Here is a 24,534-nt window from a genome sequence, read left to right on the forward strand (position 1 = left end):
CAAATAGTCTGGGAAAAAATAAGAAAAGTCGCCACTAGAATGAACTCCAAATAGATTAAAACTTTAAGTGTAAAATGTTGAACCTTAAGAATCTTTTTAATTGAAAAAATATATATTAGAAGAAAATTTGCAAGTTACATGCTCATGGAATAGAAATGCATTTGATCCACAAAGACAGGAATACACACATACAGACACAAAGACACACCAATAAAGGAAAGAATATTTTAAAATCCATAAGTGAGATTAGAAGGATTCATTTATCAATACATATGATTTATGATGTTTGTCCTTAATAAGACGTGATAATTTATTACATTCACTTTTACTTTTTGCAGAGTGACTTGATAAAGACTTAAAAGGAAACAGAAATATTCTTTTTTGATAATACATAATTGTATTTTTCATTTAAATTATAAAGAAAGTAGAAGCCCCTATCCTCATTGTTTTATTAGTGAGGATGAATATCTTTTCCTATGCTTTTATGTTTTTATTTCTCCTGCAAATTGCATGTTCATATACCTCTAGGGATAACTGCTCTTGGCTGGCATGCAGTGGTACACTTTCAACCCTTTCTGTATACCTCCACCTCCCAAATATTAAATACGATTCTTTTTTCTCAGCCTCATATTCTAGCTGGGACTACAGGTAGAATCGCCACTACTTACCTGTGCTAATTTTTTTATTTTTTTAGGGTTGGGCTTTTGAAATTTTTGGCCAGGCTTTTGTAGACCTTCTGACCTTTAGTGATCCACTCACCTATAAATTCCAAAGTGCTGGGATTTACAGGCGTTAGCCATCACTTACAGACTGAACTACTATTGTTGTTTCTGCTTTTCTGCTATTTAAATAACACTATGATGCACATCTTTTGTATATTAGAGGATTTTATGGAATATTTTGTCAAAGTAAACTTTAATTAGGACAGTAAGTTATTGGGGCATACATAATGTTTGTACATTTTACAGTTTTGATCCTTATTTCCTAGCTTGAATTGTTAAGACAGACCTTCTTGAGCACTTGCAGTATAGTGCATGAGAAGGCCTGTTTCTCCTATAGTCATGTTGCTTTAATCTTATATGCGATTAATTGCATAAGACTCTTTTCGACTAATATTTTCTTTCTATGTACTATTCTTTGGCTTTCTTTCTTTCTTTCCTTCCTTCTGGGCACTGAGTTAGCTTAGAAAGGACTTGTATTCTTCATGACAAGTTTACGAAAATTATCTTTCCTGTTTTCTTTTGGCTTTTGAAAAATGTGATTTTTTGAAGTTTGAAATTATTAACCTGTATGAAAGTTTGGTGTATGGTATAAGATGTGGTTCTAGTTATTTTTAATTCAAGTGGATAGCAATTTTCTCACAGTTTGATTTCTCTTTATTATATATCTGAATCTGTTTTGAACTCTTGGTTTGATTGCTGTTAATTTGATTATTTTATTGTTTTAGTAACTGTAGCATGATACTTTCTAAGGCGTTAGTAACTGTAGCATGATACCGTCTAAGGCCAAATTCCTATCATTATTCTTGCAAATGTATTTTCCCAGAAGAAATTTGGAATTCTCTTTTCATGTCATTAAAAAAATCATTGGGATGCAATTAAATTTTCCAATCAAAGAACATGGCAATTTATTTATTTAGATCAAATTGTTCCTTATATAAGCCTGGAATATTTCCTGCTAAGTCTGTTCCCAGGCCTGATGTGTACGTGTGTGTGCAGGCATGCATATATTTATATGTGTACGCACGTACACATATGTATAAATTAATTTTCCCCCATGGTATACTGTTTATTGAGTATTTTCTAACAAGTATGTTGTTTGTATACAGTAAGCATGTTAATTTCCATAATACTTATTTTATACCACCTTGCTGAAGTATCTCATTTAATTTTCAATGTTATTGACAAGATTTTTAAAAATCTTTTCCTTTTTAGTAATTATAGATAATTTCCCTCTTTACCTTATTGCTTTGATATGATTTGCAGAAAAAAAATGCTCAAAACTTGTAGTAAATACAGGATATGCTTTTGTTTTTCTGTACTTTCATGGGGATACTTCTGTGCTTCCTGTTATTAATAAGTATGATGTTTGTTGCTGGTTTCTGATAGAATATTTTGCAAAGTTTTATTCTCTCATTAAAAAAAAAAATAAATCAGAATTGTGTTAAATTTTGTCAAGTGCCTTTGTGGTACTTATCAAATTGATCATAGAAGCTTTTTTAGTTGTTAGCATAAATAATTGCAGATATCTATATGATAAAACATTAAATTCTTGAGATTAAACCTTTGTTTTTGATAAAAGAAGATTTTTATGTCTAATTTTGTAATATTTTACTTTGGTATTTTTAAAAAAACATCCTGAGACCAAAGTTGTGCTGTCATCTTTTTATACTTTCTGGTTAGATTTTGCATTTGGGTTGTGAGACCTTTGAAAAAGAAATGTTACATTTTACTATGTGTTGGGATTCTGTAAATAACACAGAAAACTTTAATACAACCCTTCATTTGGTTCCAATGCCATCTCTAGGGAAAGTTTTTCAATAGTGCGTTTAATTTCTTCTGTAGTTATTGATTTAATCCAGCTTTCAAGCTCTTCTAGAATTACTTCATTATTTATTTTTTCCTAGGAAACTTAACATTTTATTAAGATTTCAAGCATGTTGGAATTGTGTTCGATTTATCCTGTTGATATGTATCCAAAGTTCTGTCCCATTCTTCTGTGCTATTAATATACATATTTTTTCTCTAGTTTCTTGCTCTGCATACCAGAAATGACTAATTATCCAATCTCTCAAAAGAACTGGCTCATTATTATCAATTCTATTTTTCTTTTTCTTTTTTTTTTTTGAAACTAAGTCTTACTCTGTCGCCCAGGCTGACGTGCAGTGGCACGAATGGCCCCTTGCAACCTCAGCCTCCCAGGTTCAAGCAATTCTCCTGCCTCAGCCTCCCAAGTAGCTGGGATTACAGGCACATGCCACCCACCTGGCTAATGTTTGTATTTTTAGTAGAGATGGGGTTTCACCATTTTGGCCAGGCTGGTCTCGAACTTCTGACCTCTGGTGATCTGCCTGCTCCAGCCTCCCAAAGTGTTGGGATTATAGGCGGTAGCCACCGCACCGGGTCTAATTTTTTTCTTTACATCTATCTTTGATTAGATAGTGGAATACTTAGCTGTCATACTTGTTTAATTACAAACACATTTAAGAGTATGCAGCTTTCTTTTAAATTTGGTCACTTTCCATGGACAATGTGTATGTCATATTGGCGTTGATATTAATTTCTTGATTGTCTGTAATACATTTTGATAACTTCAATATCCTGACTTACTTACATTTGTGAGGTTGTTTGGGTTTCCTATTTTATATTTACAGATGTTAATTTCTAGTTTCATCCATTTTTATCACAGTATACAACCTATTAACTTTTTAAATGTAAAATTTGTTAAAAAATGTTTGCTTGCTAGTTTGGCCAACTTTGGCAAATATATGAAGGAAAAGCATAGCTATATGGAAAGCATTTTAAAAACATTTATATATGGTCCTTTACAAGTTTATAGACAAAGTTAAATATACAAAGTGACTATTCCTGAAATAAGATAACCATTAAAGTTAATTGTAATAGCTAATAAACCAATAACACGAAGTCTTTACTTCGGAGCAGCCTTTTTGCCGTGCGCTTTCATGTATTATCTTGTTAATCATTGTGAAGCCCTATTAAGTAGGTACTAATATTAACTCTTTAAAGATTAAGAAAACGAAAGCTCAAAAACTTGTATCTAGAAACTAAACTGGACATTTAACAGATGTTTGTGTGTGTGCTTGTGTGTGTGTATGTGTGTTTCAGGGATTTTCTGTGTTCTGTACCTAATAAAGAACAAAAGTATATCTTTCTTACTTGTTGGAGGCCGAAAGTGTGAGAGTTGTGATCAGCTCAGTATACCACTGGAGGCTATATGAGTAAACAGCAAACTGTTCTCATAAATGCAGGATGTTGGCAAGCTAACAACTGTGTCCGCTGCCCAGAAGGAATGCTGAGGGCAGTCATGCCCCAAGCGCACGTGTTTCTGGTGATTAGGCATAATTGAAGCCTGTTAGCAATGATGCGAACCTGTGATCAGTTAAGCAGCTGACCAATCATTACCTCCTCCTCCCTGCTCTTTCTACCTAATAAATACAAAGGGCGGTAGCAGCTCAGGGGCTGCCTTTGCTCACTAGAAGCAGGGAGCTCTCTTCTTCTTCTCCTCCCTGGCCCTTTCCTTAAAATAGTTTCTTTTGTTTTTTGTTATCATTTCTATGTTCGCCCCTTCATTCAGTCTCATAATGACGGTCTCAGGCAGTAACAGTAGTAACTGCTGTAACGAGGGTCTCAAGTAGTAACAGTGGCAGTCTGCCACACTTAATGATATACAGGATGGTCTTCTTTGTTTCTAGCACACAGCTCTGTGCTTGCAACATTGGGATTCCCAGTAAATGGAATTCAATGTAAATTATTAAATGTTTGGTGGAATTTTTTTTCCATTATAGCCTTGTCTCTTCATATAAGATAATCTGTACATTTATATGACATTCAAACTTTTCTTTCATATTCTTCATAGTAGTATAAGATTGTGATTTTGTTGATTTTACTCTTTAGGAATCTCTTGTTCTGTTCAGAAGACTGCCAACACTTTTCTTGTATAACCTGTTGCCCTCAAGTCTTTGATAGTTAGGAAATGACTTGTCATTCTGTAATAATAGTGTCACCTGAGAACTGTCAAAAATTGAAAGACTATACCTAGAATGAATTGATCAGTCAATTGCCATATTAAAAAATTGATTATTCTTATTAGTCAATAATGTCTACAAAATCCAGTTCAGGAAAATAAATGCAATATAAAGGAAATGATAGATGTCTGAAAATGTAAAAGTAAGTAGCCAAAGGCCTAACTAGATTAATTGAATGTGAATACTTCCTGCAGTGATAAAATAGGCAAAAGCAATAATGTTGGTAGCATTTAGGGGCATTGATGGAGGGATATTGTTCTATACAGAGACTTTGTTTCTAGGGGAAACAAAGATAGTCATTAATAAATCAGAACCACTTCTAACCATCAGATTGTCACATTAAAGTCAAATTAACCTGTATGAGTCATCATTCTGGGGGCTCATTTTTGATAAAACAGTAAAGTGACATCATTTCTAGAATGTGGCATTACAATTTAGGAAGTCAGGGAGAATTTGGTAGATTTTTAAAAAGGCAATAAAATAAGATTTGTTGTAAATTTTAGCTTCCAAACATTCACTTAACAGAAATTACTCACTGCCTGAGCATGCAAGATGGATGAAACTTCATTAAAGCAAGCTGAAGGAAAAAGTTAAGCTGCCTTCTGGAGGGATAAATCAATGTTACTCATCCTTATAAGCTGGACACTTAATTCTGTGAACCTGACAGATACTTAGAACATAAAGTTGACTCCAGGAGGTCCAGTGCAGTGAGTGCTTGTGAGTCTGATGAGTTACAAGGCCTAGTGTTCAATTTCCTGCAGATTCTTCTGAGCAACAGGTAAACCCATCAGTTGTGATTGGTGGCTCTGGCATATGGAAACACAATTTCCATTTAAGTATTGCCTTTTGAAAGGAAAGTCTGTATATTAAAGAATAAAATCACTTCAGTTAAAACAGGATAATGGAATGCAAAATTTGTTTTAGTTGTCCAAAATTAAAAATGTTGCTCTCCAACAATATTTGTAAAACAAAGTCATTAAAAATTACAAACCTAATACCTATAAAATTATTTTGGAATGCAGATATGGAACAAAGCTAAGAAGAAAAGATACTTAGCTGATGTTCTTAATATTGCCTGCCAATTATCATAATTGCTTCATTTAAAAACATTTTATTCAGCTATCTCTATTTTACTATGTGCAAGATATGCCATAGATACACAGATAGTAGATATTCCCAGTGTTCTTTATTCCTCTGTATGGACCCACATTTCCATCTGCCAACTTGTTCCTCCTGTCTGAAAGACTTCCTGTAACATTTCTTGCAATGCAAGTCTGCTGGTGGTGAATTCTTTTAGCTTTTGTATGTTTCTCAAAACTTTTCAATACCCCTTCAATTCTAAAAGATATTTTTGCTGGGTATAGAATTCTAAGATAACAGTATTTTTCTTTGAGTATTTAAAGGTGTTACTCCATTGTTTTGTGGTCTACATTGTTTCTGATGAGAAGTGTGCTGTCGTTTTTAATCCTTATTCTTTTATATATAATTTTTTTTCCTTTGGTTGATTTTAATATTTTTTCCTGGCTTTAAGCAATTTTTTTGGTGGTGTTTTATGTTTTCTTTGTGCTTGGGTACATTGAGCTTCTTGAACACATGGGTTTATACTTATTTCATCATATTTGGACTATTTTCTGCCATATTTCTTTAAATAGTTTCCAGCAACTGCCCCCTTTCTTTGGAGATGCCAGTTAACATGTATATTAGGCCATTTAAAGTAGTTCCCCAGATCACTAAGTCCTGTTCATAATTTGTTAGTATATTTTCTCCTTGTGTTTCACTGTGAACAGCTTATGTTGCTTATTCTACAGGATTGCTTTTCCTTCTGCAGTATCTATATTAATCTCATTCAGTTCACTTTTTTCTTATTTCATACTTTCCATATCTAGAAGTTTGATTTGAGTAATTTTTTAATATTCTATATCTCATGTTCTGTCTTTCCTTTAACTTTTTTGAGCATTTGAAATATAGTTAAATAATAACTTTTAATTTTCTTGTCTGCTATCTGTGTAATTTTAGGGTTTGGTTTTATCCAGTTTTATCATCTGTGTAATTTCAGTATTTGGTTTCATTGTTTCATTTTTTTCTTCATTATGAGCAGTATTTTCTGCTTTCTTTGCATACCTAGCAATTTTGAGTCATTGTGAGTTTTATCTTGATTGACTACCAGTTACTGTGAGTTTTATCTTGTTGGATGCTGGGTATTTTGTGTTTCTGTAGATCAACCTTCTCCAACCATTTTGGCACCAGTGATGGGCTTCACAGAAGACAAGTTTTTCCACAGATGGGGGTTTGGGGAGTGATTTCAGTGTGATTAAAGTGCATGACATTTATTGTGTACTTTATTTCTATTATTATTACATAATTGCCATAATTTAAGATCAGTGGGAACCTTGAGCTTGTTTTCCTGCAACTAGATGATCCCATGTAGTGGTGATGGGAGACAGTGACAGATCATCAAGCATTAGATTCTCATAAGGAGCATGTAACCTAGATCCTTGCATACTCAGTTCACAACAGGGTTCACGCTCCTATGAGAATCTAATGCTGCTGCTCATCTGACAAGAGGCAGAGCTCAGGTGGTAATGCAAGCAATGGGGAACAGCTTTGCTCGTTCTCCACTACTCACCCCCTACTGTGCGGCCCGGTTCCTAACAGGTCATAACGGGTACTGGTCTGTGGCCTGGGGTTGAAGACCCCTGCTATAGATAGTATTCTTGAGCTTTATTTTGTTATACAGTTAAATTACTTGGAAACATTTTGATCTTTCAGAGGCTTATTTTTAACTTTTTTTCAGGTGAGATCATAGCAGCATTAAATATTGGGCTTATTTTTTCCACTATTGAGATAATACGCATCCCATAACTCTTCTCAGTGCCTATGAATTATGAGGTTTTCCTGCTAACTGATGAGAACAAGAACTATTCCTGCCCTAAGCAAACTTCAGGGATTATTCTTTGTAATGCAGAGTTTCTCAACCTTAGAACTATTGACATTTATGGGCTGGATAATTGCTTCTGGAGTTTAGGGGACTGTCCTGTATACGATCAAATGTTTGGGAGCATCCCTGGCCTCAGTACAGTAGGTGGCGGTAACATCCTTTAAATTGTGACGATCAAAAAATGTCTCCAGATATTGCCAATGGCTCCAAGGGAGTACAGTTGCCCTCAGTTAAGAGCCACTGCTCTAATCCTTTCTGGTAGTTTTCTTATATGCATGCCATGGCTAAGGACTTTGCTCAGGACTCAAGGGAGACCTCCTACAGATCTCCCGAATTCTGTATGTGCCACCCTTTCCTTTTCTTTGTCTTCACTGAGAACTTTAGTCAGTTGACCTCTCTGGATTCTCAGCTCTGTTTTCTCAACTCGAGACCACTGAGTTTTGCCTGTATTTCTTTTTTGCCATCACAGCCTGGAAACTCTAGGCTGTAATGCTGGGGCGATCATAGGCTCACATTGTTTCCTGTCTCTCAGTGATCTCTGTCCTTTGTTGCTTGATGTCCAGCATCTTTGAAAAGTATTGTTTCTTATTCTTTATTTTTATGTATTTTTAGTTTTTAGGGTTTTCAGGCAGATCCCTGTTAACCTCATCTTGGTCCTCATCCTTATTTTCGAAAGGTACTTTTGCTGGATACACAATTCTGGACTGGCTATTATTTTTTTCTAAGCACTTTGAAAGTATTTGAACTGTCTTCTAATGTCTACTGGTGCTGTTAATCAGCTGTCAATCAGTTTTCTTCTTTCCTTTCTGATGACCTGTCTTTTTTGCTCTGAGTACTTTTAAGATCTTCTCTTTGCCTTTGCCATTTTGCAGTTCTGCTGTGATGTATTAAGCATAGGTTTCTTTTTGTCTTTCCTTGTTCCTAAAGGATATATTGGGCTTCCTGAACCTGTAGAGTCTTTCATCAGTTCTCAAAAATTTGCAGCCATTATCTTCGCGGGTATTTTATCATCTTGATATTGTTTATTTTTTCCCCTTTAAAACTCTTGTTGTATGCAAAAAGCATGAACCACGAAGGAAAAAAACATAAATTGAGCTCATTAAAATTAGAGTCCTTTATTGAGCAAAAATCACCAAGAAGGAGAGTGAAAGGGCAAGCTACCAAAAGGGAGAATGTATTTTTAGCACACATAACTGATAAAGACTGGGGTCCAGTATGTTATAAGTAGTTCTTACAAATTAATAAGAAAAAGATGCAATAGAAAAACATGCAAATATCTTGAGGGGGCATTTCACAAAGAGACACACATGCCCAGTAAACACAAATGGGTTTCAGTCTCATTCATTTTAAGAAAAATGAACATTTCAACCGCAGGAAATACCACTGTACACTTGGAATGGCCAAATTTAGACTAATAATGTAAAATGTTTGGGATCATGTTAGAAAGTAGAAGAACTCACATTGTTAGTAGAAGTATAATTGAAAAACACTACTAATGTTGAATGTACTTACTATATACCCATGACCCAGGCATTGTACTCTTAAATATACTTAAATAACATCATATATATATATATATATATTTGCATCAAAAGATATGAAACATTTATGGCAGCATTATTTATACTAGCCAGGAACTGAAAACAACCCAGATGCCCCTCAAAGGCATAATGGGTGAAAAAACTGTAAGGTATTTATATGTTGGAATACTATATAACAATGAAAAATGAATTCCTTCTACCATGGATGAATTTCACTAGCTTAATATTAGGGAAGAATGAATACACACTTATATTCTAATTATATGCTTTTCAAATAAAGGGAAAGATTGACACTTTGGGGGGTATAGAGGGCATGATGACTAGGAAGGAGCATAAGTGGGGGCCACTGGCATTTGGTTAATGTTGTATTTCTTGTTTTGGGGGTATTTATTTGGCCATATTCATTTTTGAAATTTTATGCTATACACTTATGATTTGTACTTTTTGTATATATGTTATAGTCAATTCAAAAGTTTGATTAAAAACAGACACTATTTATTTGCCATTTTAGAGCTTCTGTTTCAGTAGACAGCAAATATTAACCATATAAACAAAAACCGCACATATGATTATAAATTATGGACATGTATGAAGGCAAAGAACAAGGTGCTATGGGATTCAGTCATGAGGATATCTGCTTTTATGTAATGTTTTGGCCAGACCTCTATGAGAAAGAGTTATTCAAGTTGAGTGAGGAGGGAGGGCACTGTAAGATAAGGTTGGAGAAGCATGCAGGACTTTTAAGACATCCTGGAGAGTTTGGTCATCCCAAGATCGATGGGCAACTTTAGAAGGGTTATTAAGGGGTAGTTATGTGATTTAAGTTTTAAAAATAATCACTCTGGCTACGCTGTGAATTGTGGACTTGAATATGGGCCAGAGTTGAATGCTGCTGAGCCATTTGAAGACTACTGGAGTGCTCCAGGCAAAAATGATGGCATCCATGATCTAGACCAGGGACCTGCCAGCTTTTTATGTAAAAAGTATGTGTTCTACCTGCTAAACTTTGCCATTGTAGCATGACAGTGGCCATAGACAATGGATAAATGAATGAGCATGGGCTGTGTTCCAGTAAAACTTGATTTACAAAACAGATCTTGTAGTTTACCAATCTCTGATCTAAAGTGGAGAAAAAACCTTTAGGTGTATTTTGGAAGTAGATTTAATAGGATATGCACCAGGTGCAGTGGCTCATGCCTGTAATCTCAGCACTTTGGGAGTCTGAGGCGAGTGAATCAAGAAGTCAGGAGTTCAAGGCCAGCCTGGGCAAAATGATGAAACCCCGTCTCTACTAAAAATACAAAAAAATTGGCCAGGCATGGTGGTGAGCACCTGTAATCCCAGCTACTCGGGAGGCTGAGGCAGAGAATTGCTTGAACCTGGGAGGTGGAGGTTGCAGTAAGCCGAGATTGCACCACTGCACTACAGCCTGGGCGACAGGGTGAGACTCTGTCTAAAGTTTAAAAAAAAAAAAAATTAAAAATTAGCTGGGCATTGGGGCATGCATTTGTAATCCCGGCTATTCAGGAGGCTGGGGAATTAGGATCACTTGAGCCTTGGCATTGAGGTTGTAGTGAGCTGTGATCCCACCACTCAACTCCAGGCTGCATAACAGAGCAAGAACTTGTGTCTAAAAAAATGTTTTTTAAAAATAGAATATATATTGGATGTTGAGAATGTCAGTAAGAGGAGAGGATTCAAGGATGGCTTGAGTAATTTATGAATAGTGATGTTGCTTATTAGGGGTCAAGTTCGTTGAAAATCCAAAACCCACTCATCTAAAATAGTGAATTGTGACGTGTCAAAGTTCTGGTGTTCTTTTCATCTTTGGTATGGAATTACTTTTATTCTTTTATACACATAGTAGTCACCAATTGCACAAACAGTTAGGGTGAGGGAAAAAAAAGAATCTATCATATTGATCATCATTGTGTTTTCTGCTAGTAGCAGAAAAAATAGTAGGAAAGAACAAAATACAGGATATTCTCAGACTGTCATTGACAATGCATCTTTAGCCCTCATGTTCTCCCTTCTTCCAAAAGTAACATCCCCCGCACTCTTACCACAAATTGCTACCTTTTTAAGGATAAACCAGAGAATGTACATATAATCTTAGAGGAGATTATATGTTGATTATTTACATATATCAGTGACACTGGGGACAGAGGTGGCTGCTAAGTAGAGCTGCCATCTGCTCTCTGGACAGGCACTGTTTCCCATTCTATTTGTGGAAGAGGCACCTGTTCAAGTAATTGCCTTATTACCACTACTATGTCAGAACCGTAATACTGTTTTGATTCTCCTTATAGTTAAATGTGTTTGAAATTGTATATGTTATATGTATATACACATAATATAAGTATATATATGTGTATATATTTACTTATTTAAATCAACCTTTGAATATTACAGGCTTTGCTCTCTGTACATGATACTGTGGCTCAGAAGAATTACGACCCTGTGTTGCCTCCTATGCCTGAAGATATTGATGATGAGGAAGACTCAGTAAAGATAATCCGTCTGGTCAAAAATAGAGAACCACTGGTGAGTTTTGGTGCTCAGATATGAGTAGATATCATGATAGGGCCAAATCTGATGGTGCATACCATGTATAACTCTCTTTAAAATATGCTTCCTCTATGTTATCAAACTTTAAAAGAAATGGAACATTGATGTCTAAAGAACATGCTTTTGAAAAATGAAAATGAAGCCAAATAAAATAATAGACATTTTATTGGCTACATTTAAATAGCAATGATTTTGAAAATACAACCTGTTGACATTTATGAAAGAAAGTGTAACATGTACCAAGCATGGCTGATTTGAGATTAAATGGTACAACTTAAAAAAAATTGCTTTTGTCTATGGGAATGCAACTTTAAGTTATTTTATATACTTAATTCAATTGCTTTTTAAATTTAAACTAATTTACAGCAGGTTCAACAAAACTTTTGAGAAGTCTCAGTGAAGTAAACATCTAATTTCTTTGATAAACATCTTTTGAAGATCTTATTATATCAGGAGGCGTGGAACTTAAATCTGTTTAATTTAATTTAATTTAATTTTATGTTTAAATAGCTCTATTTTTAAAAATAAAAAAAGCTTAATATAGAAAAATAGAACCTCTAATGGCAGTGAAGAAATTTCCAAAATTATTTGTTAGCCATTCCTTAAATAAAGTATTAAGATTCAAAATGTCATTTTAAACATTGGAATATGAAATCAAATGAATAGAATTACTTGTCTTGAAATTTTTCTCATTCAAATGTATAAGTAGTGTATTATCTTTGCAATTATTGTTAAGGTAAAGTAAGATTATTGAGTGAACAGATTTAAAGTTTAAAAATTATACTAGCCAGAAAAATAGAAAGTACTTTCAACAGATTTGTTATTTAACATCAGTCAAATGACATTTGTTAGTTTGGAGAGATTGTTGGAGAAGTCACAGGACTGTCAAAGCGAAATGAAAAACACACAGAGAGAAGATTAAGAGTCAAAGATATCTTTAGGAGAATGAGCTCTAGTCATGAGAATCAGAAGTAGGCAAAGTGCTGGAAGCTAAGCTGAAATAAAATTCTAGCAAGTGGATGGTCAGGAAATGCTTGACAAGTGATTCACGAGGAAAGGCTGCAACATTTGGCAACCAAGGGGTAGGTTACCAGTGTTATCTAAAAATGCAGTTTTGTTTATTGGGATCCATAATGTGGTGACATAAACACAGCTTGCATTGGATGACCTAAGTGGGAGTTGGGATTCTGTCACTTTGCCCTGTATCCTATAGAGCAAACCACTCACCATCTCAGCCTCAGGTTCCTTATCAGAAAATCAGGAAATGTACCTCTTTGCAAGTGTTTTTGAACATCAGCTAAGATATAATGTGTTTGGAATGGTTTATGAGTTCTGAAGCATTATGCAAACATGATGTAAATATTAGAATATATTCTATCTAATATTTAAAAAATATTAGAATATATTCTATCTAATATTTAAAAAATATTAGAATTTATATTCTATTTAATATTTAAAAGATAAAAGCTAGGTTGCATCTGCTCAAGGAGAGAATGGTTACCTCGGAGCAGGTAATAACACAGGTCATGTGGGTATTAGATAATGGATAGGAAAAAGGGTGATCACTTGAGGGGCAAGATCCCTTGAAAATGAAATTCTGTTTGTTGGTGAGTAGATTTTGATCCTAAATTCTCAGTGTTACTTGCATGGGCTGTCCTCTTGCCTGGGCTGTCCTCTTGCTTCTTTGAGAACAGTGGCTGTCAGATTTTGGTATTGGAAGAATGACCTGAGATGCCTACGTAAAATGCAGATTTCTGGGCTGAATCCCAAGGAATTTGTATCAGGAGAGTTTTTTTGGTGCCTGGGAATCTTGATTTTAAAAAGTGTCTCAGATATTCTTCGTGCAAGTTTTTGGTAGATCACACTTTAAAACACTTATTTCAAAGGCTCAACTTGAAATTCACTGTGTCACCTACTTGAGGAGACCTTGCAATGCTGGCAGTTTATAGGAAATAAATAAAATAATTTTTTTTTTTTTTGAGACGGAGTCTCACTCTGTTGCCAGGCACTAGAGTGCAGTGGTGCGATCTTGGCTCACTGCAACCTCCGTTTCCTGGGTTCAAGCAATTCTATAGGAGATAAATTTTTTGTTTAAGGAAATCATGATAACCCATTAAGCAGTCCCTTTTTATAAACCATTTTACAGAATTAATAATTAAGAAAAATCTAACCAGAATTTATTTTTTCAATCCAACTTGGAATTCTCCATGCTCTATTTTTAAAACACAATCACATAGAATACATTCAAAATAATTATGTAGGAAAATACGTAATTTTAAAAATATTAGATCCAATTTTAATTTATTTTGCATTTGCAGACTATGCCATAGGATTGATGACTTTTGTACAGTATCACATGTAATGTACTCTGTATTTTGAGATTTGATCTTATTTTTACGCAAATATATTGCAATGGGAATACATCAAACAATTGTGGTAAGAGAGGTTTGGAAAGCAATATGGAAACAGAAGTCTTCAAGAATGAAGGGTTCAAAGTGAAGATTGATTCAAGTGGTAGTATCATGTAGAAAGCGAGAGATTGTTCTTCAAGTCTGTAATTTACCCTCCAAGCAAAGTGGAATCAGGGGATAGCAAGAAGACTCTATCAGGGCACTTATCTCTGTCTATAATGAGACCCTTATGCGTTGGAGTGCTTTGCGTTATCTACACATTCCAGAAGTGATTTTATCCTGCCCATGGCTTTCAGAAGCATCTGTGTGCCAGAGACTCCCAAGGTTATTTCTCTTCCAGTCTTTTCTTCTAATCTTTAAATTTATATATCCATCTGTCTATTCGTTATCTCCATTTGGTGGTCTAATAGACATCTCAATTTTCACATATCCAAAAATAAACTGCCAATCTTTGTCCCCAAATCTGTTCCACCCTTGTCTTAACCCCTTTTAGTTGATGGCAATTCCATCCTTCCAGCTGCTCAGCCAGAAGACGTTGAGCCTATCTTTAATCCTTCTCTTTCTTTTGCATTCCACAGGCAATCCACTGGGAAATCCTTTAGACTCTCCCAATAATGTATCCAGATCCCCTTTCATCACCTCTACTCCTGCCAGTCAGATCCATGCCACCATCATCTTTCCCTTGAATTATTGTTCAGAGTGAGCATCCCAAATCTGAAGATCTGAAATCCAAAATGTACCAAAATCTGAAACATTCTGAGTGCAGACATGAGCTCCAAGGAAGTGGTCATTGGAGCCTTTTGGATTTCATATTTTTGGATTTGGGATGCTCAACTGATAAGAATGCAAATATGCCCAAATCTGAAAAAAATATGTGGGATCTGAAACACTTCTGGTCTAAGCATTTCAGACAAGGGATCCCCAACCTGTATTAACCTCTCATTAATTTTATTGCTTTAGCCCTTGCCATCCTTCACTCTTAACACAGTGGGTGCAGTGGTCCTCCTAGATTGTGCCCCTCCTGCTGTTCACAACCTTGCATGTTCCCTCTTTCATTTGGAGTAAAGCCCAGTCTCCTCACAGTGACTCATAAAGCACATAAGCTGACTTCCTTCTGCCTTTGACCTCATCTCCTCTTGCTGCTCCTCTTCTACTGGGCTCCAGCCACACTGGTTACCTTGCTCTCCCTTGAACATTTCATTCATAGCCCCCTTGGCACCTTTGCACTCGCTGTGTCTTCTGTTCCTTCCCATTGGCTAACTTCTTCACCTCCGTCCAGTCTTTGTTTACTCAGACGTCATCTTCTCAGTGAGTCCTGTGTCTTTGCATTGTCTTTCCTCCACTTGCCCTAGCATCCTGGTCTTCTGTTTCCTGCCCTACATCCCCTCACACCCGCACAGTGGGTGTAATACCACCTGATAGGGTTTGGGTCTGTGTCCCCACACAAACCTCATCTTGTAGCTCCCATAAAAACCATGTGTTGTGGGAGGGACCTGATGGGAGATAATTGAATCATGGGAGCAGGTCTTTCCCATGCTGTTCTTGTGATAGTGAATAAGTGTCATGAGATCTGATGGTTTTAAAAACGGGAAGTTTCCCTGCCAACCTCTCTCTTTGCCTGCTGCCATCCATGTAAAATGTGACTTGCTCCTCCTTGCCTTCTACCATGATTGTGAGGCCTCCCCAGTTACATGGAACTGTAAGTCCATTAAACCTTCCTTTCATAAATTGCCCAGTCTCAGGCATGTCTTTATCAGCAGTGTGAAGACAGACTAATACACCACCCTCTAACATACTGTATAATGTATGTAATTATTCTATCTCTCGTTTATTGTCTTGTCTCCCCCATTGGGATGAGAAAGCAGACATTTTTTTCTTTTTCATCAGTTTATTATAAACCCTTAGAACGGTGCCTTGCACAGAGTAAGTTCTCAATAAACATTGGTTAACTTCATTGAATACGAAAAAGTCAAAGGAACTAGCATTAAGCACAACAAACAGGTTGTAGCCCTATACTGAAAAACAGTGCAGTCCATAGTACAGAGAGGTACTGGTTCCACTTAACTAACTCTGTGTTACAAACCATGGTGGTATGTTGTGGCCAAAACAATATTATTTTGGGAGTTGATGAGCTCAGCGGGGAGGTTCTCACTTGGAGTTCCTCTTACATACAGTCAGATGGTGGTGGCTGGAGTCAACTGAGGGCTCCTTCATTTACACAACTGTTACCTGGGCTTGGAACTGGAAGGTTTGGGGCTGGCCAAGTATCTCTTTCTCTAAGTGTTATCTTTACTTGGCTAGCTTGGGGTTCCTCGCAGCATAGCAGTGGTCATGATTTCTTACATGGCAGTGAGATTCCCATAGAGCAAGCGTCTCAAGAGGCCCGAGTGGCAGCTACAGATCTTCTTATAGCCTTTGAAGCCTCAAAACCATTTTTACCACTTAATGTGGGAATATGGCATGCACATACAAGGAGGGAAGGGATTGGTGATCCCCCTTTTAGAGACAATCTCCTACAGGAGTAATGAACTCATGGACAGAATGAACTTATGAACAAAAGGTTATGGAAAGATAGAGGTTAAGCAGTATTGGATGATAATTAAGATGAATAATTGTGTCTCTGATCAGATTGCCTTAAGCAAGTCCTGACTTTTCCATTTGCTAGTTGTCTGATCTTAGACAAATTACAGCCATTTAATATTCAATTTCTCATCCAGAAACTATGGATAAGTAAACTTAGATTACTAGGCTTTTCTGCCATTGGGCATATTTGGTGGGAAAATTTGAGACATGTCATTAAGGAAAATGAAAGTTGATTTAATCAACCTAATTAGTTGTATTGGGAATATTACATATCCAGTCATTTTGGAAACAAGTTAGAACTTGAAATAAAAGCAGAAAATACCAGTAATTGGTGAGTCTAAGCTTTGTGACCGTGGAGAGATGCTCATTCAAGTCTTTGGCCTTGAATGCATGCATAGGTGATGAAAAATGCCGTAAAATGCCTGTCACTTAATTCTTTGATTTTTTTTTTTTTTTACTATTATTAGCTATGTATCTGATAGTTATATATGAAGGATACTTATTACAGATGGACTCTTACTTTGTTTACATATCTGTTCTTTAATGATATAAATGTGTTTATTAACAAACTCGAGAAAAATTTCACTTCTGTGGGATGAATTCTGCCGTCACCGAAAAGCTTACCTTTTTAGCAGTATTATGCAATGTTGGATGGCATTGCAAAACCAATGCCAGATTCTTAAAAGGAAAGTCATGGAAAGGCTTTCAAAGTAACCACTTGTGCCTGTTGTTCTTACAAAGCAGCAGTTAATTTGCTTCTGAATATCTGTAAGTGAAGAATTTTTGACTTCTTTTTGAGACTGTTTCCTAATCTTTTGCCAATACTTCTATTTGTACTAGGTACAATCCTAGTTCACTAAAACCGTGGAGTAAGAGCTCTTTCTTCTCATCATTTGTCTTAGACTTAGGCAACAAATATAACTAATTTCTGGGTTTTAACTTTTTTCTTTTTCTTTATAATTATCACCAAGTTTTTAAAAAATGTTTTTAAATTTTTTTTTTGCTAGGATAACTGAATATGATAGAAGGATCACTGAACTAACTAAAAGTCAAATGATCTGGGTTTTAGTTTTCTAACATATAGAATCTTTTGTTTATTAGTGTAATTGTCACTATTCCACTTTCTTGATGCAGTACTATAAAGATAAAAAGAATGAAGAACTGCTTTAAAAGGGTAAAAACCAAACAACATTCAAATACGAGGTATTTTTATAATGAAAAGAAGATATGTTTATTTTACACAGTTTTGAAGAGGTTGAAGATTTCAAAAATCCTTAAATTGGGCTGAAACCCTTCGATGCTATGTAGATGGATAGACATTGTAAGACAAATGGCATGATGTCTGTTTTTCCTGTTTTTCCTGCCTCATTTTTTTTTTAGTTGTTTTCTCTTTTTTCAGATGAATGTCCTTATTTCCTCCCTTTTTCTAACACCCAGTACACACATTTACCCACAATGCTTTTTGTTTTTGTCTTCAAAGGGAGCTACCATTAAGAAGGATGAGCACACTGGGGCAATCACTGTGGCCAGAATCATGAGAGGAGGAGCTGCAGATAGAAGTGGTGAGACTTTGAATGTTAACCAAGTACAGACTAATCATGTGTTTTGTGTGTAGCATTTCCAATAGATAACTAAGAGGATAACCATCTTTGGATCTAATACTGCAAAACAAGTAATAAGATACTTTTTTCTGTGTTGCAATGTGAGAGCCTATTTAAATAAATGATAGACAAACATTACTCTATGGTCTTCTTGTACACAAGCATCCAAAGTTATATTAAAACTTGTGGGCTGGGCACGGTGGCTCACGCCTGTAATCTCAGCACTTTGGGAGACCAAGACGGGTGGAACATGAGGTTGGGAGATCAAGATCATCCTGGCTAACACAGTGAAACCCTGTCTCTACTAAAAATACAAAAAACAGAAACAAAAAAAACCCGCCAGGCATGGTGATATGCACCTGTAGTCCCAGCTACTTCGGAGGCTGAGGCAGGAGAATTGCCTGAACCCAGGAGGTGGAGGTTGCAGTGAGCCGAGATCGCACCACTGCACTCCAGCCTGGGTGGAGTGAGACTCTGTCTCAAAAAAAAAAAAAAAATCTTGTTTCTGTGTTTCTCAATTGAAAAGTACTGCTAAGAGCATGCAGCCTTTAAGATAAATAAAAATTATTTTATTAGTATATCAGTAATATGCATTTCTAGACAAAGACCAAGCTGCTGTTACCATTTCTTGGCCAGCATTACTATGTTGCGGTCTTTGAGTCAGTGCTGTGGAGAGGCATAGAGGCTGAAACCTGAGACACGTGAAGGTCTCCTTTCCAGTCCTTAAATGTATTAAGGGAACCTAACAATGCTTTAATTATGGAAACAACTGCAAGTTACAGTTTCTGTTGTGGGTAACACTGCTAATTTACCAAATCTCATATTTCTCAGGTCTTATTCACGTTGGTGATGAACTTAGGGAAGTGAACGGAATACCAGTGGAGGATAAAAGGCCTGAGGAAATAATACAGATTTTGGTAAGCTGTAAATTTCTTTTAAAGGTACAATAAAAATAAAATTGAATCACTGTATTTCAGACTTTTAGACTTGGTTTGACATAGACAGGATTTGTATTAAGCAGTGCAGGGTTCGAACCCCCGCTCCATCACTTAATCCCTGTGTGTCCTTGGAAAATACCTTAATCTATTCATGCCTCAGTGTTTTCATTTACAAAATGAGAATAAGAGGTAGCTATCCATCTGGAGTGTTTTGAGGATTAAATGAGGTAGTATATATAAAGAGTTTGAGGGCTGGGAGCAGTGGCTTATGCCTGTAATCCCGGCACTTTGGGAGGCTCAGACAGTTGGATCACCTGAGTTCAGGAGCTCAAGACCAGCCGGGCCAACATGATGAAACCCATCTCTACTAAAAACACAAACCAAAATTAGCTGCACATGGTGGCAGGCGCCCGTAGTCCCAGCTACTTGGGAGCCTGAGGCAGGAGAATCACTTGAACCCAGGAGATGGAGGTTGCAGTGAGTCGAGATTGCGCTACTGCACTCTAGCCTGGGCAACACAGCAAGACTTTGTCTTAAAAAAAGAGTTTAGTACTTGTCCCAAGTCTGTACTTAGCAGATGGCATCTACCCTGTGGCTGATGATGCTTTTATCTTTATCTTCCTCCTGTTGACACAGTCATATTCTATGCTGTGGATCATAGCAATACAAAGTAGTCAAACTAATTTAGATGTCTTTTGAAATCTGACACTTGAATACAATTATTTTATGCCTTGGCAATATTAATTCTAAAGTTCATTCATAAGATAAAAGGAAGGGAAACTCTCTCTTTTATGTATGAAAACATACTGAAAGCCTATACCAACTGGAAGAGGTTTGAGTGTGTCTCAAAAACAGATCTCCATAGATATGAAAATTTAGTATATGGTTAAGGTGGCATTTTAAATCAGTGGGAAAACTGGAACATTTCATAAATGGTATCAGGTTAATGACTGAGAAAAAATAAGGTCAATCCTTGTTTTACACAATATGTAAAAATAAATTCCCAACAAATTAAATATTTAAATGCAAAAAAATCACAGAAATTGCCCAATAAAATGTAATATACAAGTTTTGTAAGTATGAGGTAGGAAAAGACTTTTTAACCTTGATATGAAAGTCAAATAGAAAAATAACAGATGTGTCTACTAGAATTCAAAACTTTCTTTATAGAAAAAAGGTGCCATAAAGAAACATCAAAGACAAATGAGATTGTACAAAAAATATTTTCAATATATATAATAAAAGGCTAATATTTCAAAATATATACAGAGATGATAAAAATCAATAAGAAAAACATTTACAGAAAAATCAGCAATGCATATGGACAAATACTTTACAAAAGAAAACATGGATGTCTGGAAAGTGTCGGATTACTTGAGATTGGAAATCTTGATGATGCCTAGAGTTGGTCAGGGTATAGGAAAACAGGTATATTTATATGATTTGGGGATGGGATAAGTTATTAGTAGAACTTTTTGAGATCTGAAACTATCAAAATTTTAAATGTGCATACCCTTTAATCAAGAAATTCAACTATTGGAAATTAGTCCTCAAGCAATAATTTGGTAAATGTATATGAACAAAATATTTCAAAAATATTTGGAAACTACCAAGAAAGTTGCATTGATCAAATAATCATTCATCCCTATGCTAGATTATTGTGAGGCAGTCACAGTGAGAGATAGACCTATATGGCTCAGCAGTAATAGTAATAAGAATTGAATCCTTAATAAATGACACTGTTATAAGGACCATAGATCCATTAAAAAAAAAAAAAAAACACACACACACACACACACACACAAACTAGAAAAATGAGGAGATTATAGAGCAAATTTTGTTTTCTCTCTACCAATGTAATTCAGTATTACAGTATGAGAATTCTTTATAAGATTTGTGAGTGCCTTTTACGGTAAGCAATAGCAATGATATTGCCATTTTGAAATAAATCAACCCTTTATAAAATTATATTATGTAAACTGTCAGAATCCCATTTTACTTCAGTTGCTGTGTTGCACTAGAGCTGCCTTCTTAAGGCTCGCCAGAGCTGACTGTATGATGCACCATTTCCCAACTCAGCTTTCAGCAACTGCATGCTGGCAAATTGAAATTGGCTATAGTGAAAGTATTTATACCATGGAAATTGACAGACAGTACACATCAGAGCTTTTTTTTTTTTTTTTTTCTTTTTAAACAAATGGAGTCCTGGTTTACCAGCACACCACAGATAGTGAGCCTCAGAGAGATGTGTCTTGCCCTACTCCTCTTCCTTTCATATCTTTCAAATGTGCCAACTATTTAGTGCTTTTATGGAGCTTACAAATGAGCAGGAGTAGCATATCTTATGAAGTAATTGCATAAATAATTAAATATGGCTACAATAAACGCTAAAAAGAGAAAGACAGAAAATGACATGAGAGTATATTTAAAGAGAGATCATATCTAAGATAAGAAAAATTTGTGGGTGCTGGTACTTATTTTAATGAAGTTAGAATAGATACTCAGTCTTTTCATCTTGCAATTAATCTATTACGTTTGATATTTTACTGACTAACCAGAATGCAATAGATATGAATGTTCTTTTTGTTTTTTGTGATGGGCATTGCCCCTAATTGAATGATATATTTATAATGGCACTACTGACATTATAGGTGTTTTGTCCCCCAAAACATGGATGCTGATACTTAGATGTAACTGCCTGAACTTTGTACATTATTATTATTATTATTATTATTATTTTAAAGACAGCGTCTTGCTCTGTCACCTAGACTGGAGTGCAGTGGTACAATCACAGCTCACTGCAGCCTTGAACTCCTGGGCTCAAGAGGCCTTAGGCTCATCACCACGCTTGGCTAATTTTTAAATTTTTTTTTGTGGAGACAGGGGTTTTGCTATATTGCCCAGGCTGGTCTTGAACTTCTGGGCTTAGGTGATTCTGCCACCTTGCCTCCCAAAACTCTGGAATTACAGGCACAAGCCACTGCACCCAACCCTCTAGATATTATCTACTCTAGTCATTGAATACTGTGTTTATTTTATTTAAGGCGTTGTGCATATTTTGTGTGTTTCTATTTCGAAGAAACTTGGATGGGAATGTATTTACTGACAGCTTAAAAGTACACAGGAAGTAAAAGTGGATTTAGGAGTTAATGTTTTTTAACTTATTCTACAAACTTCAGAGCTTTCTTTCTCACATTACAGGAATTTCTACAAAAATAGTTTCCTCCGTTTAGTCTATCTAAGAGTAGAAACCCCAAGCTTGTAAATTTTCAGATGCATTTCACTTTCTACCTATTTTACCTTATTCTTCCTTGGGTCTGGTTTTCTTATAACTCCTTCTTTCATCTGATACCAGGCTCAGTCTCAGGGAGCAATTACATTTAAGATTATACCCGGCATCAAAGAGGAGACACCATCAAAAGAAGGCAAGGTAATTATTGCTTAAAAACATTTTTTTGTGCGTGGGAGGGAAGTCATGTTTTTCCATCCAGCACATATCCACTTTGTCATAACATATCTCTTTCAATATTCCAGTTTTAAAATTACTATGTTTGGAGTTGGAGTTAGGAGAATATAGGCCATTTCACCTTTATTTTTTATCTTATTCATCTTTAATGAAACTTTTCTTCCAGATGTTTATCAAAGCCCTCTTTGACTATAATCCTAATGAGGATAAGGCAATTCCATGTAAGGAAGCTGGGCTTTCTTTCAAAAAGGGAGATATTCTTCAGATTATGAGCCAAGATGATGCAACTTGGTGGCAAGCGAAACACGAAGGTGATGCCAACCCCAGGGCAGGCTTGATCCCCTCAAAGCATTTCCAGGAAAGGTGAGCTGCTGGTACATAATAATGGCTTTTCTCCAGCTGACCTTTTGTTCTCTGCAAAATATCATTCTAACATTGATGTGATAAAATATGCTATAAAACCTTGCCTTAGAATTTTTTATCCCTTGGGTTTGGATTTCTGTTTTGTCTAACTAAGTATGATGAATGACCAAAAATAATATGACAGTACTGGGTCATATTAGATTTTTGTTATGAAGCAAATGGAAAATAGCACATTAATATCTTGAAACCATGTTGATATGAAAGGTGGAAAAAAAAAAAGACCAGTGGTTTTGGAGGGAGGGAAGATAATTTACAAAAATTTGAAAGTGGGCGATTTGTTTCTTAATTTGAGTCGATTGCATTACATTCATTTTTTTCTCTAACCTTTAAGTTTTTTCTTAAGACTAAATATTTTGATGTTGTATTCACCTCAGACCTGTGCTGAAAACTGATAGGCATGTTGATCTTCTTTCTCCCAGGAGACTGGCTCTGAGACGACCAGAAATATTGGTTCAGCCCCTGAAAGTTTCCAACAGGAAATCATGTAAGTTTGTTAATAGGAATGCAGGGTAACCAAACCCCGATGTTTATTTTTGACTATTAGAGCAGGTGCTCATGGCAGAATAAAGGGTCCTATTACCCTAGCAATAACTTTGGGATCATCAATTCTCAGGAACAAACAAATATGAGATTCATATTTGGAATATTAACATGAATCCTTTGAGGAAAGGGGTGGTTGAGGTTGTTGATAATAAATCCATGACTCACTCATTAAGAAAGTAACTAACTACTACTACTGTCTTTGATTTCCAAATATAGGTATTTTATTAAATGTCACCTCAAATATAGCTCTTATTTCTTCAAAGCCAGGAGGTTTGGGTTAGGTATTTCTTGGTAAAGATTAGGGAGAAAAAAAATCTACCATTTTGTTGGGTACGAAAGCAGTTGTGCTCAAGATCAATTGTTCTTAATTCCTTTCTTACCCCCAGATCATAACACTTCTGACCTTTAGCCTATCCCTTTGGAGTTATCACCAGATTAGATTAAAAGAAAATGAGAGAAAGACAAAGGATGGCTACCGTATGATTACTGAAAAACATAGTGTGCATTTAAGTACTTTTTTTTCTCTTTCAGCCTAACCTTCTGTCAGCTTTTCTTTACTTCCCACCACCCACCTCTTCAAGTCCACGTCCCATAAATTCCCTATTGCACCTCCCCTAGATGTTTCATGGTTCTAGGTATTTTAAGAGAAAAAAACCAACCCTTTGTTTTCAGCATAGAAATTGTACATTCAACAGCAGAATGACCAAATAAATGGCCCTGGAATTTTACACCAACATCTGTTTTTAGTATTGTTGCA

At 35.8% G+C, this 24,534-nt stretch overlaps 1 protein-coding gene across 9 annotated transcripts in view; it reads left to right on the forward strand.

Annotated features, from left to right (window-relative positions):
- MPP7 (membrane palmitoylated protein 7) overlaps window positions 1–24,534 on the forward strand; it is a 252,173-nt gene that overhangs the window by 163,865 nt on the left and 63,774 nt on the right. For all 9 annotated transcript variants that reach the window (XM_009214166.4, XM_009214164.3, XM_009214167.3 and 6 more), the window contains 6 exons: window positions 11,657–11,788; window positions 18,287–18,368; window positions 19,239–19,324; window positions 22,701–22,775; window positions 22,978–23,174; window positions 23,654–23,718. In XM_009214166.4, the coding sequence (XP_009212430.1) occupies window positions 11,657–11,788; window positions 18,287–18,368; window positions 19,239–19,324; window positions 22,701–22,775; window positions 22,978–23,174; window positions 23,654–23,718 (637 nt within the window). The remainder of the gene's footprint in view (window positions 1–11,656; window positions 11,789–18,286; window positions 18,369–19,238; window positions 19,325–22,700; window positions 22,776–22,977; window positions 23,175–23,653; window positions 23,719–24,534) is intronic.

This window comes from Papio anubis, chromosome 11 (assembly GCF_008728515.1).
Source record: "Papio anubis isolate 15944 chromosome 11, Panubis1.0, whole genome shotgun sequence".
In the NCBI taxonomy this organism is placed as follows: Eukaryota; Metazoa; Chordata; class Mammalia; order Primates; family Cercopithecidae; genus Papio; species Papio anubis.